At 42.2% G+C, this 15,893-nt stretch overlaps 1 protein-coding gene across 1 annotated transcript in view; it reads left to right on the forward strand.

Annotated features, from left to right (window-relative positions):
- The first annotated feature begins 8,377 nt into the window (after positions 1–8,377).
- ZNF174 (zinc finger protein 174) overlaps positions 8,378–15,893 on the forward strand; it is a 47,744-nt gene continuing 40,228 nt past the window's right edge. The window contains 7 exon segments of the mRNA XM_037029931.1: positions 8,378–8,735; positions 9,817–9,917; positions 10,009–10,123; positions 11,637–11,829; positions 12,821–12,912; positions 13,417–13,543; positions 15,430–15,537. Coding sequence (XP_036885826.1) covers positions 10,115–10,123; positions 11,637–11,829; positions 12,821–12,912; positions 13,417–13,543; positions 15,430–15,537 — 529 coding nt within the window. The 5' untranslated portion in view covers positions 8,378–8,735; positions 9,817–9,917; positions 10,009–10,114.

Raw genomic sequence — 15,893 nt, forward strand, 5'->3', positions numbered from 1 at the left:
TCACTTGTAAATGTATTGAACATCTGCCTGCTTTACTCTTATTCTGTAAGTTTTTGCATGTTCTGACATGACAAAATTGAAGCAAAAAGTGAGGCTCTGTGTCAACTGCCCATTCTTCTATAGGTGAGGTCACCATTGTTGATAGCTTAGCTTCTGGGAGCTGAATCTTAATAGACCACCACAAGTTTGGGCAGCTCAAAAAAGAATAAAGCATTTCTGAACACCTGGCAAGCACAGACTTAGGGTATGAAAGGAAGGAAGCAGAAAGAGTCTGGGCTGGAGGCCTAACTGGGCAATGTGGGGAAGCAAAGGAAGTGCAACTGCATGAGAAAAAAATGTTGTGGACTCTGAAAGAGACCAGCAAATGCAAAATCAGGGCCCTAAAATGCAAGGGAAATCATCCTTCAAATGCATGAAAGCCAAAGCTCTCTGACCTGTGCATGTTACTCATCAAGAAGAAGACAAGGCCAGGAGCAGAAACAGCCCTTTCTAAGTGTACTTTCCCATCCTTTGACCATCAGAACCAAGAGTCTTACTCAATCTGTTTGGAAAGAGGACTGGCAGGTCAGCTCCCCTAACTTCCTGGCCAGGAACCCTGAAGTCCTTTTCATCCCTGGCTATACCATCCACAGCAGTACCTTCTCCAAACTCTGTGAACTCCCTGTTCTGCTGACTCAGCTTTCCAGACTCCATGTCCCTTCCTCTTGGCCAGAAACAGCATCACTTGCCACAGGAGATGCAGAGGAGCTCGAAAGGGCATCGATTTTTCATGAAAGATACATGGCTCCGGCACGTGACCTCTCCTCACTTTGCAGTAACCTGACTGTAGGCTTTGGAACTTGGTGTGACACTGCTCTGGGGTCCCCAGGAAACCCTGCCCCTGGATTTATTCCCCCACAGCCTGTAGTTTAGTAACGGCTCTGGAGTTATGAAACACAATTACTGAGAGTGGCCAGGAGTGTCTTGTTCTCATTGCCCTGTGCATACCTGCACCAGAGGACAAAGAACACAGAGGTCAGATCAGAAAGGACTGGACACCTCAATGCAGGGTTCTAGCAGCCCATCATACAAACTTCTAAAACTATGCCAGAACTGACTACCATCACGCAGAAGACAAACCATCCTGTCCAACTGGGAAAGACTGCAGTGTATTAACTAAAGCTGCCCTTTTTTATTTCTCTTTAATTATCCTGAATCCCACTCGTTTTCCCTTAAGGCAGTGCTTGCCTATCTCCACAGTGGTGGGAATCCCTAAGAGGGTGTGGTCACATAAGAGGATCTGGTGAATAGGCGAGTCTTGGAGGGAAGCAAAGATTCAGAGAAGAGAAGAGCTGATCACAGGACGCTTCTGCCTATTTCCACCTATTTCTGATGCCCAAGTACCACCTGATCTACTCATCTCAGTTTATTACATCTCCTGTCATCCTTGTAGAAGCAAGAAACTACATGAGTTCCTATCCCAAGATTAGAATAAGCAGTTAATGCCTGAAAAGAGCAGTTCAGGCTGACTGATGATACAAGATCCCTCAGCACACACGTTCCTGCACCCTGCTGAGTCACAGCATCCCTATTAATGTGTGCCTACCTCAGGGAGTTGATTAGGGCTCATGTGACTAGAGCTTGCCCAGCAAGTGCATTCTGATTACATTGGGTTGTGATGTTCTGAATGGCACACAGCCTTTCATCACATGGTGTAGTCTACTGTCCTCTGAGGCACAAGCTCATAGGAGAATTACACCATAGCTGCATCTTTGGGTTCTTTTTTTACCCTTTTTATTTTTCAGTTACAGTTGACACTTGTTACTATATTGGTTTCAGATAGTGGTTATTTATATAACTTTTAAATTGATTCCCCTTATAAGTATACTGCCCACCTGGCACCATACATAATTATTACAATATTATTGACTATGTTCCTTATATCTTTATTACTATTTTGTAACAGCCAATTTCTACTTTAATCCCTTCATCCATATTCACCTAGCCTCCAAAACCTCTTCCCATTTGACAACCATCAATATGTTCTCTGTATCTATGAGTTTGTATGTTTTGTTTGTTCATTTATTTGATTTTTTAGATTGCACATATAAGTAAAATCATATGATATTTGTCTTTCTTTGACTTATTTCACTTGGCATAATACCCTCTAAATCCATCCATGATGTCAAAAATAGTAAAATTTCATTGTATGTGTATCTTGGCAAAAGTTGTTTTATGTAACACAAATAAATAATACAATAAATAATAATACAATAATAAACTCTGTTTTGTGTGCTCTCCAGTGTAAATCTACTTTTGCCCCACCCTGTACATTTTGGATATTATCCACTTATCAAATGTATTATTGGTGAATATCTTCAGCCAATCAAACAGTTATCTTTTCATTTCATTGACAAGAAAACTTCACTGTGAGAAAACTTCTAGTTTGATGTAGTGTCATTTTTATATTTTTTATTTGTTTCCCTTGCCCGAGGAGACATATCCAAAAAATATTACTGAAAGCAGTGTCAGAAAGTTCATTCCTTATATTTTCTTATAGGAGTTTTATGGTTTGGGGGTCTTACATTTAAGTCTTTAATTCATTTTGAGTTTATTCATGTATATTATATAAGGAAATGGTCTAGTTTCATTTTTGCATATATTCATCCATTTTTCCCAACATGATTTTTTGAAGAGACTGTCTTTATCCCATTGTATATTCTTGCCTTCATTATCCTGGATTGCTTGACCATATAGGCATAGGTTTATTCCTGGGCTCTCTATTCTGTTCCATTGATCTATGTGTTTGTTTTGGGTTTTGTTTTGTTTTGTTTTGTTTTTGCCGGTACCATGCTGTTTTGATTTTATGGTAGCCTTTTAGTACAGTATGGTATCAGGTAGCATGATACCCCCAACTTTATCTTCTTTCTGAAGATTGCTTTGCTATTCAGGGTCTTTTCTGGTTTCATATACATTTTAAGATTATTTGTCCTACTTATGTGAAAAATATCATTGGTATTATGATAAGGATTGCTTTGAATCTGTAGATTGCTTTGGGTTTCCCTGGTCTTCTTGATTCCACTCTTGACTACCTACAGTCTTTTCTTAACCCAGCAGTCAGTGTGGCCCTGCCCCTTTTTCATTCAATTCAACTAACAATATATTCAGTGCCTATTATGCTAATTTCTGAGAAATGCAAAATATCAATATGACATTGATCCTGCCTTCAAGGAGACCACAGTTTAGTAAAAGTCTCTGTAACATAAAAAAGACACAAATGTTTAAGTGCCAAATAAATTGAAATACTAAAAGTTATTTTAAAACTATTACTCCTCTGCTCAGGACCCTGCAAAGCTACCGCTTGTAATTCAAAAGTCAAAGTCCTCACAACATCCTTGGTGTAGGGACTCATGGCCCTATCTTAATAATTCACAAATGATGTGTGAAGAACCAGGTGTTCTGTTGTTTAAAATACAATAAAAATGCAGTTGGATAATACAGCAATACGAAACTGCTATAAAGATTTCTAAATGTTTACTCTCAATTTCAGTTCACTTCAGTTTAGCAGTTCCTTACTCCAACAGCACTGCCCTACATCATCTGGCTCATGGATCTCATTTACTACTTTCATCTCTCAATCTGCAGTATGTTATAGCGGCCTCCTTGCCCAGTTCCCTTCCAGCCTCAGAGCCTTTGCACTGGCTATTCACTCTGTTACACTTTCCCCCAGAGAACAACATGGCTTATTCCTTCTCCTGCTAGTCTTTGTTAAAATGTTATTTTCTCAATGACTATCCTGACCACCCAAACTGAAAATGAAATGCACCCTCTGCCCCCACACTCTTTTTAAAAAAATATATTTTATTGATTATACTATTACAGTTGTCCCAATTTTCTCCCTCCCCCACCCCCACCTGGTACTCCCATTCCCTCCAGCAATCACCCCCTTAGTACATATCAATGAGTCATGCATATAGTTGCTTCAGCTTCTTCAATCCCTATACTATTCCTAACATCCCCCTGTCTATTTTGTACCTACCAATTATGCTTCTTAATCCCTGCACCTTATCCCTTATTTTCTCTCTCCCTTCTGGCTGATAACCCTCCAAATGATCTCCATTTCTATGATTCTGTTCCTGTTCTGGTTGTTTGCTTAGTTTGTTTTTTTAGATTTAGTTGTTGATAGTTGTGAATTTGTTGCCATTTTAATGTTCATAGTTTTGATCTTCTTTTTCTTAAATATCCTTTTAACATTTAATGGTTTGATAATGATGAACTCCTGTAGCTTTACCTTGTCTAGGAAGCAATTTTTCTTCCCTTCTATTCTAAATGATAGCTTTACTGAATAGAGTAATAAAGGCTGTAGGTTCTTGCTTTTCATCTCTTTGAATACTTCTTGGCAGTCATTTCTTGCCTGCAAAGTTTCCTTTGAGAAATAAGCTGATAATCTTATGGGAACTCCTTTGTAGGTAACTCTCTGTTCTCTTGTTGATTTTGATTTCATCTTTAACTTTTGGCATTTTAATTAGGATGTGTCTTAGTGTGGTCTTCTTTGGGCTCTGTGCTCCCTGGACTTGTATGTCTACTTCCTTCACCAAATTAGGAACATTTTCATTCATTATTTTTTCAAGTAAGTTTTTAATTTCTTGCTCTTCTTCTTCTCCTCCTGCTATCCCTATGACTTGGATGTTGGCACATTTGGAGACGTTCCAGAGGCACCTTATACTATCCTTGTTTTTCTTTTAAATTTCTTTTTTTTCTTGCTGTTCTGGTCAAATGCTGATTTCTTTCTTATGTTCCAAATCATTGATTTGAATTCTGGCTTCATCCCCTCCACTGTTGGTTCCCTGAAGATTTTTCTTTATTTCACTTAGTGTTACCTTCATTTCTTCCTGGGTCTTTTTTATTTTGTTGCCCATTGAGAACACAGTGAGTTCCTTGAGCACCCTAAACTCTACATGTCATAGGTTTGTTATCTCTGTTTCATCTAGTTTTTTTCTTTTTTTCTCTGTTCTTTCATTTGGGCCCTATGTCTTTGTCTACTCAAATTGGCAGCCTCCCTATGTTTGTTTCTGTGTATCAAGTAGAGCTGTTTTGACTCCTTGGCTTAGTAGTGTAGCCTATTGTAGAAGAGGCACCTGTAAATTCTGTGGGGTGGAGCCTTAGGTAATCACCAGGGTGAGACAATCTGCTTCACCACTCTGTGGCTTTGTGTGGGGAGAGGGCTTGGAGAGGGAACAGTGCTGCTGCCTGGCTTCTGGAGGTTTGCCCAGCACTGGCACTGAGTGACTGGTACCCTTCCATCTGTTGCCCTGGTGCTGAATCCCAGAGGGGAGGTGGGTCTGTGTATGTTTTAAGTCCATGCAGGCCTTTTAAGCAGAGTCTCCTGAAAATCTTGCAGTTTATTCCTCCACCCAAACTCCCACTGGTTTTTATAGCCAGAGTTTATGGGGATTTATCTTCTTGGTGCTGGAACCCTGGGCTGTGTGACCTCCATGCCACATATTGTCTCTGCATGTCTCCTCACCTCTCTGCCCATCTCCACTTCTCCACTCCTTGTACCCATCTGGATGGATGTGGCTTCTTTAAATACTTGGTTGTCGGACTTCCATACAGCTTGATTTTCTGATGGTTCTGGGCATGATCTGTTTTGAGGTCAAGTTGTAATTCTTTCTGTGGTTGAAGGAGGAGGTGAAGCGTGCCTCTGTCTTGACTGGAAGTCTGCCCTCACACTCTTGATCATTCTTATTCTGCTTCATTACCCTGCAGTTACAATGGAACCTAATTCCCAGACTAATGTCAACCTTTTGAACTCACACAGTAGCATCTACTAGGACATTACCCACCTTCCGCAGAGAATACAGCTCACTCCCCTGGCCAACAGCACCTTCATTCTTTCATGTTCTGTTGATAAAATCTGGGTATGACAGTAACGTACCTGGTTTTTGCCTTCCAGTTTCACAACTCAAAACAAAATCCCCTGGATTACAGACAACATATGAGTTTAGGTACTTACTATTCTCCCCTGCATAGAACAAGCACCTGGCCAAATGAATGACTACACCGGGTATCCACTATAGCTTTTATTCCAACATACCTGCAACAATGAGAGAACAGGGGCCATCTTTAATTTGTAGCTGGAAGGCAAGACCCAGTTTGGGAGAGAAATTTGCAAATAGGCAATCAGTACCAGGCCACATGTGAAGAAAGGTCCTCAACCAAATGACTCTGGAGCAGGTTATAAGTGTCAGGGCTCCCAATTTCCAGGACTTGCTGTCTCATTTCTAGCTGAGTCTTCCACTGTCCTCATACTCCTCATTTCACTGTGATGTGCTTTGGCTTGTTCCTTTACCTTAGCAGGCTTGTCTGCCAATCTTCTAGAACTGGAGGAGCCTCACAAGGCCATCTTCTTTTGAAAGGCACAGGTCTCTGGGCTGCAGCCTTGTTTTCCTCAACAGCAACTGTCCTAGAGGCATCCGAACTACATTTGACACTGCTACAGGGTCCGCTGTAAGCCTCACTCACAGAATGGCTTAGCTACTTTCCTTTATAGCTGGCTGCTTTGCTTGTATACCTGAGCTTTCTCATAAAACTAAGGCTCACTGAGAACAGACTGGAAAGTCCTGGGTTCCTAAGAAACTCATAGTGTACCTGCTCCTTTTTCATTTGCCAAGTCTAGTTCTTTTGTGTGACTCCTGGTTTTCTACCCTTTTTGCTTGTGTCTCACAGGCATCTAGATGAAAGGCTAGACACAAAAGGTCACATATTGGGTCGGCAAAAATTCTATTTAGTTTATTCTGTAAAATAAAAGTTACATTTTTCTTTTTCACCAATAATTTTATTGTTTTAAGTATTTTGAATGTGTCAATTATCTCCCTGTTGATTGTTCTCAATTAACATCTCAATTTGATCGTTATCAACTTCAACTGGTCTACTGACCGTGGAACATTGTCCAGTGAGAAATCTCCAGCACGAAACTTCACAAACCACTTTTGACATATTTAATCAGTCACAGCACCTTCTCCATACAACTGCACAAATATTTTTTTGCATTTCCATTGTGAAATAAAGCATAATTAATATGCTGAAAATGTTGAGTATTTTCTCCCATTTTCAATATTAAAATGGCTACACAAAAATTCATCAATTTTGATAAGTTTTTTTAAATGCATGCTGGTAGGACAGCTGTCACAATACAATCTAACAGCATTGGTTCAAATTAAGTTAAAGACAACGAGCACTAGTAGAGCTGTCGTATGGAAAAAAGCAAATGAGCTTTTTGGCCAACCCAGTATTTTAAGATTCCAATTCTATGAAATGTCCAGACTAAGCAAATCCATAGAGAACAAGGAGCAACTTGTTTAATGGTTACAGGATTTACTTTGGTGGTATAACAGTGTTTCGGAACGATGTGATAGTCCTTAATGCCACTTAATTGTTCACTTGAACATGGTGAACTTTATGTTATGTGAATTTCACCTAAATTAAGATAATTTTAATTAAGATTTTTCTTAAAAAATTGAGACAGGTAAAAACCAAAGTTTCATAAGAAAGGCAAAAATAATAGAAATATATTCTGAACGCGATTAAGCTGGATGTGGTGGGGCAATAATTAATGTCTTAAGTATATGAAGAACTCCTATGCAGAATGTTGGGGTAAACATGTTCACATTAATACAACTGAATCTTAAGTAATAGAGCATATAGGATCTCCACCCTATTTATGTGTTACTAACTAATTTGAAGTTTTGCCCCACCCGCTGGACCCTCTAATCCATTCTCCCTCTATGGAATCCAGTAGATGTTTCAAAAATGTAAGATTGTGTGCATTCCTATTAACACTCTTCAGTGGCTTCCCACTGCAGACAGAGTAAAATCCAAATTCCTCTTCACAGCCTGAAAAGCCCTGCATGACATGGCCCCTGCCTTCCTCTCTCACTTGCTCTCATACCATTTTTCTCCTTGATCCTGAAGCTGTAACAGCAAACTCTCCCTTCTTTATCAAACATCAAAGTCCTCCCGATCTGAGGCTCTTATAGTGTGCTGTGCCTAGGGCTGCAGTGCTCTCCTGTCCGCTCCAGGCACAGCCAGCTCCTTTTCTCTTACATCTCAGCACAAATGTCCCTTAGAAATCTCCTTGCCCTACTGCCTGTCTCCCAGGTCCTTCTCTATCAGATCCTAGTTCATTCCTTCAGAGCACTCCACATAAACGATTCTGAAGCTTTACGGCTCACAAAGGAAGACCGAGAGAGGGTGACACCCACTGCCAAGCCACTTAGAGGCCAATCTAGCCGTGCGGTTTGGAACTCGATGGCATTAACTCTTATGCTGCCAGGCTGAACTGGGGCTGGAGGCCGATTCCCTCCCACGCGTCCTGGCCGGAAGCGCTCAACTTTCGCTTCCAGTATTAGCCACACCGGACGCACGTAGTAACGGCCTGCGGCGGCGAGTGCGCCTTACAAGGTCTACAGACCTGCGCCCTGACCGTTTGCTCATAGGCTAGCCTGGCGGCGTTCTCGGATACCAGAGCTTCAGCCGCTGAGAGCTGCAGTTGAGACGTAGGAAGAGGGTGTGGCCTATTAGAAACCGAGCGGTCCGAGGTAAACAAGAGTCGGTTCCTGTTAGGTGTATGTAGGCTGCGGATCCCGGGTGAGCTGCTGGTTGTTGCTGTAAGCGAGCTGGCCATTTCTCGTGGCCGACGGACCGGAACCTGCGGCCAGACCGTCTGGGACGAGGCTGGCCCTCCATCTCCAAAGGCTAGTCTTTCTGTTCTTGGTGCAGATAGCTCCTGGGCTCGCAGTTCTCCTTAAGAAATGTCCACGTTACGGCCTCCGCTGGCGTGTTTATTTGTTTGTTTCTCGGGGCGATGTTAACTGCCAGGGAACCGCAGTTAAGCGTCAGAGTGATCACATGTTTTCCTGATGCAAAAGCGTAGGCTGTGTCTCTGGGCCTCCTGAACCTCAGTGGGGAGGAAGGAGCCGGCCATTTGTGGATACCATGGCCAAATGAGGCTCATGAGGCTCTCACGAGTAAAAGTCTTAGTAAAAGTCTAAAAGATTCTTCAAACGGAAAGTCAGAAGAAGCGGCAACTTAATCATCACCAGCTCCCATTCTCTCTCTGTCTCTCTCTCGATTTGATATTTGGATATACATTTTGTAAAGAAAGGTCAGCTGTAATTTTTCCTAGTTCAAGTAAAGAGAAAATTTAAAATACAGGTATAAGTCAACGTAGTGCCCTTCACAGGTATTGGAAAGACATGTCAAAGGAGAATATTGAACATCTAGCTACTTAATTGAATGATGCTTTCTGAGAAGAAAAGTCTACTTTTTTACTAATTACTTTCCTTCGACTGTGTTCTCACTGTTTCAGCGCTCATATTGATACACGAAAAGGAGAGTCTCAAATGCCCAGGAAGTGAAGGCTTCCATTATCACGAGAGGGTGAAGGGTCATAGAAGTTGTACCCTTACTAAAAACAGAAGACTAGGGTGATAGTTAAAATGTAAGAAAAACTCAGAGCGTTCTCCTAATCTTTTGACATGGGGAAGCTGAGATAGGACATATATCAGTGAACTCTTTGGATAATCCCCAAACTCTTGAGCCAATGGGTGCCAGTTTTCTCACCTTTCAGCAAGCCTTTTTTTTTTTAAAGTGAGGAAGGGAAAGAGGTTGAGAGAAACATTAATTTGTCCTACTCATTTATGCATCATCTGTTGATTCTCGTATGTGCCTTAACTGGGTATCAAACCCACCACCTTGGTGTATTGGGAGGACACTCGAACTGAGCCGCCCAGCCAGGGCTCACCCACCAACATTTTGTGATTTTTTTTAAAGCAGAGTCGTCATCACTTGGCAGTTGTCTTCAGTGAACTGTGCTGTAGTTAATGAAACAGAGGAGAGACGGCCTGGCAGCTGATTGTTCAAGGGAAGGCAAGGCAGTATGTATTCTCTTCATTTTCATATAATAAGTAGTGAGTAGTAAAGTTCTTGTGACTTTCTTATTGAGCTGTACTTTTTTTCTGTCCTCAGAGATTTAGGAAGAAGATTCTTTTTGTTCCAGACCAGACTGGGCCTCAGTTCTCAGAGTTGGTGCTGGTGGTATGTCCAACACAGGAGCAGACTGTTCGGGAGCAGTATGATGACGGTAGGTGTGAAGGTGGCAGAGTATTAGAATTCTTAGGTCAGGGCTCTGTGGGAGACTAAGGGACCTGTGACAGAGAGCTCCACTCAGGGTAAGAAATATACTGTACACGTGGTTGGTCTCAACTGGAGAGCTCTTGCCAGCACTTTCAGAGCTTCCACTATCACAAAGCAGGTGGACCCTGTGAGGGCCTTGGCCAACTTCAAGAGTTATACTGAGGCCAGAGTTCTACCCAAAAGAGCAAATCTTGGAAACTGCTCTGGTACTAGAGCAGTTCCTGACCATTCTGCCCAGGGACGTCAAATCCCAGATAAAGCAGCACCACCCACAGAGCACTGAGGAGGTTGTGGCCTTGATAGACCACTCACAGCATAAATCTGCTCAAATGAGAAATGGGCCGAGAAGAAAAATTCCTGATGCATAACAATGAAATAGGATGAAGGTGGGTATATGGGGTATGGGGGCACTTAGTTGAGAAATAAGATGAGTTAGGTCAATGATCTATTATTGTTTCTTTAGGTCATTTAAGGCAGGATAAGAAACCACAGACATACAGCAATAGTCATTCCACAGATTCCATATACCCTGGCAGAGACTTCCATGGTCTTAGAGAAAGAGTTGTTTTTTCCCCTCTTTAGGGCAGTGTGTTTTCAGGGTAATAAGCTTAGTCTGGTTTGACCTATATGGGATGGATCTTAAGTCATCAGAAACAAATAAGGGGCAACGAGGGATTGGAGAGTAAGGGGGAGAACAAAAAATGGAGTACACTTAGAGACAAAGGGGAAAGAAGATAATGAGAAAGGAAAAAGAGAAACAAAGATGTAGAAATGCCAACAGAGTGGCTGAGGGATAGTGTCCTCCATACCATGGCCAAGGGCCTTCACTACCATCTGGCACCTTCCCTGGGTAATCCTTGGGGCTGCTAGTGAGTGGGAATCCTTTGTACACCTTTGGGCAGGTGGCAGTGCTTCAGCTGGCTCTTGGCCTCCTGTGTAGAGCTCAGGGCCGGACACATGTTAAGTGTCAAAATCATCTGGAGGGAGGTTGGAGCCAGAATGTGTCCTTCCCCTTTCTTCTCCATTTTATCCACATTCTCAGTAAAAGCCTTCCCTGGGCATGAAGAAAATATAGTTGATAGAATCAAATTTTTAAATCTTTTTAAAAAAGTACAAGACAAGAAATCAGTGCAGCAGGGATCTAAGTGAAGAGAAAAAGACTTTCACGACAGGATGCGAACAGGTGGCCTGCACTACCCTGCTAGTGGTCTGAGCTGGGCTCTGTGCAGAGGGGCAGGGCTTACTGTGTTGAAGCGCTGGCGATAGCCACATCTTTTTTCCTTTTATCCTAAATTTCCCAGATTTTGTGGAAAATTGGTGGCCCGTTTTTTCAAGTCTCTTTGTCACTTCCTTTAGTATCTCACACTTCCTGTAATCTGGACTCTAGGTTTTTCCTCCTACTGGCACAAGCCCCCAAGCCTAAAGTAAGTTCTGGTAACAAGGATGGGAATTATTTCTAGGTTGCAGTCCATGTGCTGGGAAAGGAGGCAGTGCTCTTGGGAGAAACAGCAGAGACCTCAGGCTTCAAATTGAAGCCAGCAGAGGCCCAGCCAGCAGGCAGGTCCCAGGATGAAGAAATTTGGAGTGCATATCAGGATCTACAACAGCTGAGCAGGAGTACTCATAAAGAAACTGAGCCTGTGTGTGAGAGGGGTAAGGAGCTGCATGATCATTTCTGCTGGGATCTGTGATAGTAATTTGTTTAGCCATAACATTGTGAGCATTTTTTGGGTACCCAGCTCTGTGGATATGAAAGTACTGCTGTGGTAGCAGTTATAATCCTCCTCTCTTCTTCCTTCCCTGCCATACGGATGGCCTCAGAATAGACCAGCTGTGGGTGAAGGTGGGGGTCAGTGTAAGCTACAGAAATACCCAAACCAGAGGACCCTGGAAATAACACCATGAACACTGTTCCTTAGAAAAGTGGAAAGGAGCCCTGGCTGGGTAGCTCAATTTGTTAAAGTGCTATCTGATATGCCAAAGTTGTGGGTTCAATCCCAGGTCAGGGCACATACAAGAAGCAACCAATGAATATATAAATAGGTGGAACAACAAGTTGATGTTCCTCTCTTTCCCCTTCTCCCTTCCTCTCTCTCTAAAGTCATGTATCAGAAGAATAATAAATAATGAACAATACATCTGCTCTGCACTGGAGTCTGTGAATATTTCAAATCTGTTGCTTTTTTCTTTAACTCAGAACTATTTATGTTATGAGAGGAAAATAAGAAGGGGTTTTGTTTTATTAATTTTTCTTTTGAAAACTGGGGGACCTGTTCTGGGGATTGATAGATACTCAGTTCTTATTAACAATGATAAGGCCATTTATGGGCACCACACACGCTTGTTTCCCATGTACTGGAAGAGTCAAGATCATCTGTATTTCAGAAGGGAGCTCAGGATGTGCATAAAAGTGGAAGAAATTTCTTTTTTCTTTTAAATTTTTATTCATTGATTTTCAGAGAGAGAGAGAGACATTGGGATGTTTTTCCACTTATTTATGCCATCATTGGTTAATTCTTGTATGTGCCCTGACCAGAAACCAAACCCACAATCTTGGCATATCAGGATGATGCTTTTAAATAACTGAACTACCCAGCCAGAGCAAAAGTGAGAGAAATTTCTTATGGCTCTTTTCTACCCATAGCAGTACCTGTTCACCAGACCCAACACTTCCCTGAGCAGACAAACACCAAAGATTGGACAGTGGCGTCTGAGCTCTTCTTGCCTGAGTCCCAGGTGAGCTGTGCTTTCCAGCTGTTTAGGGCTACATTTCCCTGCTGCCCATGACCCACACTGCCCAGCAGGTGCTCACAGGCATGTTAGCCTAGATGTTCTCCCCAGGGAACTGGACCCCTCCCAGGCTGTTTGCTGATTTCTTGCCTCCTTCCTTTCTGCCTTCTTTAATTAAAACAAACAAAACAAAACAAAACAAAACACGTGCTGGGCTTTGGCCAAAGAAGTTCATTTGGTTAGAGTGTTATCCCAATACGCCAAGGTTGTGGGTTTGATCCCTGGTCAGGGCACATACAAGATGCAACCAGTGAGTGCATAACTAGGTGGAACAACAAATCAATGTTTCTCTCTTTTTCCCTCCCTCCCTCTCTTTCTAAAGTCAAAAAATTAAAATAAATTTTTTAGTGTGCTGTTAATTCCTTTGGCCTACCATGCTGTTCATGGGCTGGATGTGAGGGCTGCTTCTGGAGTGGCCAGTACTAAACTAAAGCCCATTCTCTTCCTTAGAGCTTGTTGACATTTGAAGAAGTGGCCGTGTATTTTTCCCAGGAAGAATGGGAGTTACTGGATCCCAGTCAGAAGGCTCTCTACAGTGATGTAATGCAGGAAAACTATGAGACTGTCATCTTTCTAGGTAAAGGTTCTCCCCTTCCCTTTGTGTAGAAGTTGAATAGTCTGTCATGTGTTTTACTTACTGGGAATGCACCGCTGGGAGAGAGTCGGTTTCAGTAACTCGTTGGTTCACAACTTGATGGTGTGGGTAGGGAAAAGGTGAATGCAGATCACTTGGGAGCTTTTTGCAAGTACACATTCCTTATGCTGCACAGAATTCTTAATCTCTTCTCTCTCTTCCCCCACAAACCTGCTCTTCTCATATCTTTCTCTACTCAGTAAAGGGCACCTCAGTTCACCCAGTTGCTCAGCAAGAAAAATATCGTTTACTCTGTTATTGCTGTCATATCCCACTACTAATGCATCACTAGTCCTTTGGATTCTACACTCATAGTATAGTCTGAGTCCAGCCACGTCTCATCCTTTTGTGCCATTAATATCCAAGCCTAAGCCATCTCTAACCAGTACTACTTCAGTAGCCTTCTAACTGGCCCTTCCTGCCATCAGTCTTGCCTTCCCATATAGTTTATTTTCTCTACAGCAGCTGAGTCTTTTAAAACCTGACCAGATCATAACATTTTCCTGTTTCAAAACCTTATGATGACTTCTCATCCATTCAGAATAAAATCAACCCTCTTTACTGAGGCTCCTAAAACCCTCTAGATCTGGCCTCTATTGCCTCTTTGCCATCAACTCCTGACACTAGCGCCTCAGTTCTCTTTAGCCACAGGAGTCTTACTGCTGTTGTTGGAAGTTGCCACGCTCATTTCTGTTTTCTGCTTCCCTCTACCTGGCACACTTTTTCTGCCACATGGAAAAACTCTCACCTTTAGGTCTGCTCAAATATCACATTCTCAAAGAGGCTTTCCACACAGCCTTATCTCAAATAGCTTCAGAGAAGCAGAATCTTAAATGCTCTCTTACCCTGCTTCAGCTTCTTCTCGACATTTCATTGGATTATTGATGTTTCATTGTTTCACTGTCCCACTAGGAGATAAGTTCTCTGAGATGCAGCGATGAGAACTATATCCCTAGTTCAGAGAGTGTCCGGCACACCATAGACACTCACTTCACATGTTGGAAGACTGGATGATGAATACTTCCCATATTTGCTGATTCGTAGTTACAAAAGGTCCACTAAGTGATTCTGGTCTGTTTGATCCAACAGGACATGAAACAATGAGCTATAGAAGTGGTACGGATAATAGTCTAGTGTCTGGTGTGCTCAGGTGCTAAATAAGAAGTTAGTATAATTATGACAGGAATCACTTATTCATATGATTTCCTACCCATGACCTTCACATTGGTACCACTAATCAGGCCTTACCAGGGTAAGCCCTAAATAGTTAATAGGACCAGCCTGTATTCCCTGCAACCTCTGGAGTTTTATTCCAACGGGGTCAGGTGTGGGGTTATTGGTGGCAGAAGATGGGGAATATGCATGAAATTCCCATGCCCTATGTTCTTTTTATTGATCACGCTAGGTTTATTTCTTGTTTTTCCTCACCCAAGTGTATGTTTATTGATTTTTAGAGAAAGAGAAAGGGAGGGAGGGAGAGAGAGAGAAACATCAACTGGTCACCTCTTGCATGCACCCTGACTAGGAATCAAATCCACAATCCAGGCATATGCCCTGACTGGCCATCGAATTTGTAACCCCCTGGTGCACAGGACAGCACTCAACCAACTGACCCTCCCAGTCAATGCAAGCTAGGTTTATTTCTTAATCTCCGCTTTGCATGTTCACTTACAAATGCAGTATAGTGTAAAGCTGATACCTGATGTGTGAGCCTATCCATATAACCATTTGCAGTAAGAAACTGTGTTTCTTGCTGTTCCTGAAATAGTCTGTAATTAGTGAACATCGTTAAGTTAGCAGTCCTTGACCTCAGTTTTTTCATTTCACAGCCATGTTTGTACACCTCAAACCTAAGGTGATCTTTCTAGAGCAAGGAAAAGAGTCCTGGGTTCAAGGATCCACGGAGTTCGTGGACAGTCCTGGAGAGCTGCCTGTAGGTAAGTACACGTGTGCCTTAATAGGAACCGGAGAAATGAGCCTTAATAGGAACCTTTGCAAGAACTTAAAGATTCTATCTATCTATATTTTATTTTATTTTATTTTAATATATTTTATTGATTATACCATTACAGTTGTTCTATTCCCCCCCTTCATTCCCCTCCACCCGCACATTCCCTCCCCCACCATTCTCCTCCCCTTAGTTTATAACCACGTGTCTCAAGTTCTTTAGATTCTGTATTTCCCCCACTATTCTCGCCCTCCCCCCTATCTATTTTCTACCTACCATCTATGCTATTTTCTGTGCCTTCTCCCCTCTTCTCCCCTTCCCACCCCCCTGTTTCTAACCCTCCAT

Source organism: Sturnira hondurensis, unplaced genomic scaffold (assembly GCF_014824575.4).
Source record: "Sturnira hondurensis isolate 20B ecotype Veracruz unplaced genomic scaffold, ASM1482457v3 Scaffold0020579, whole genome shotgun sequence".
NCBI lineage: Eukaryota > Metazoa > Chordata > Mammalia > Chiroptera > Phyllostomidae > Sturnira > Sturnira hondurensis.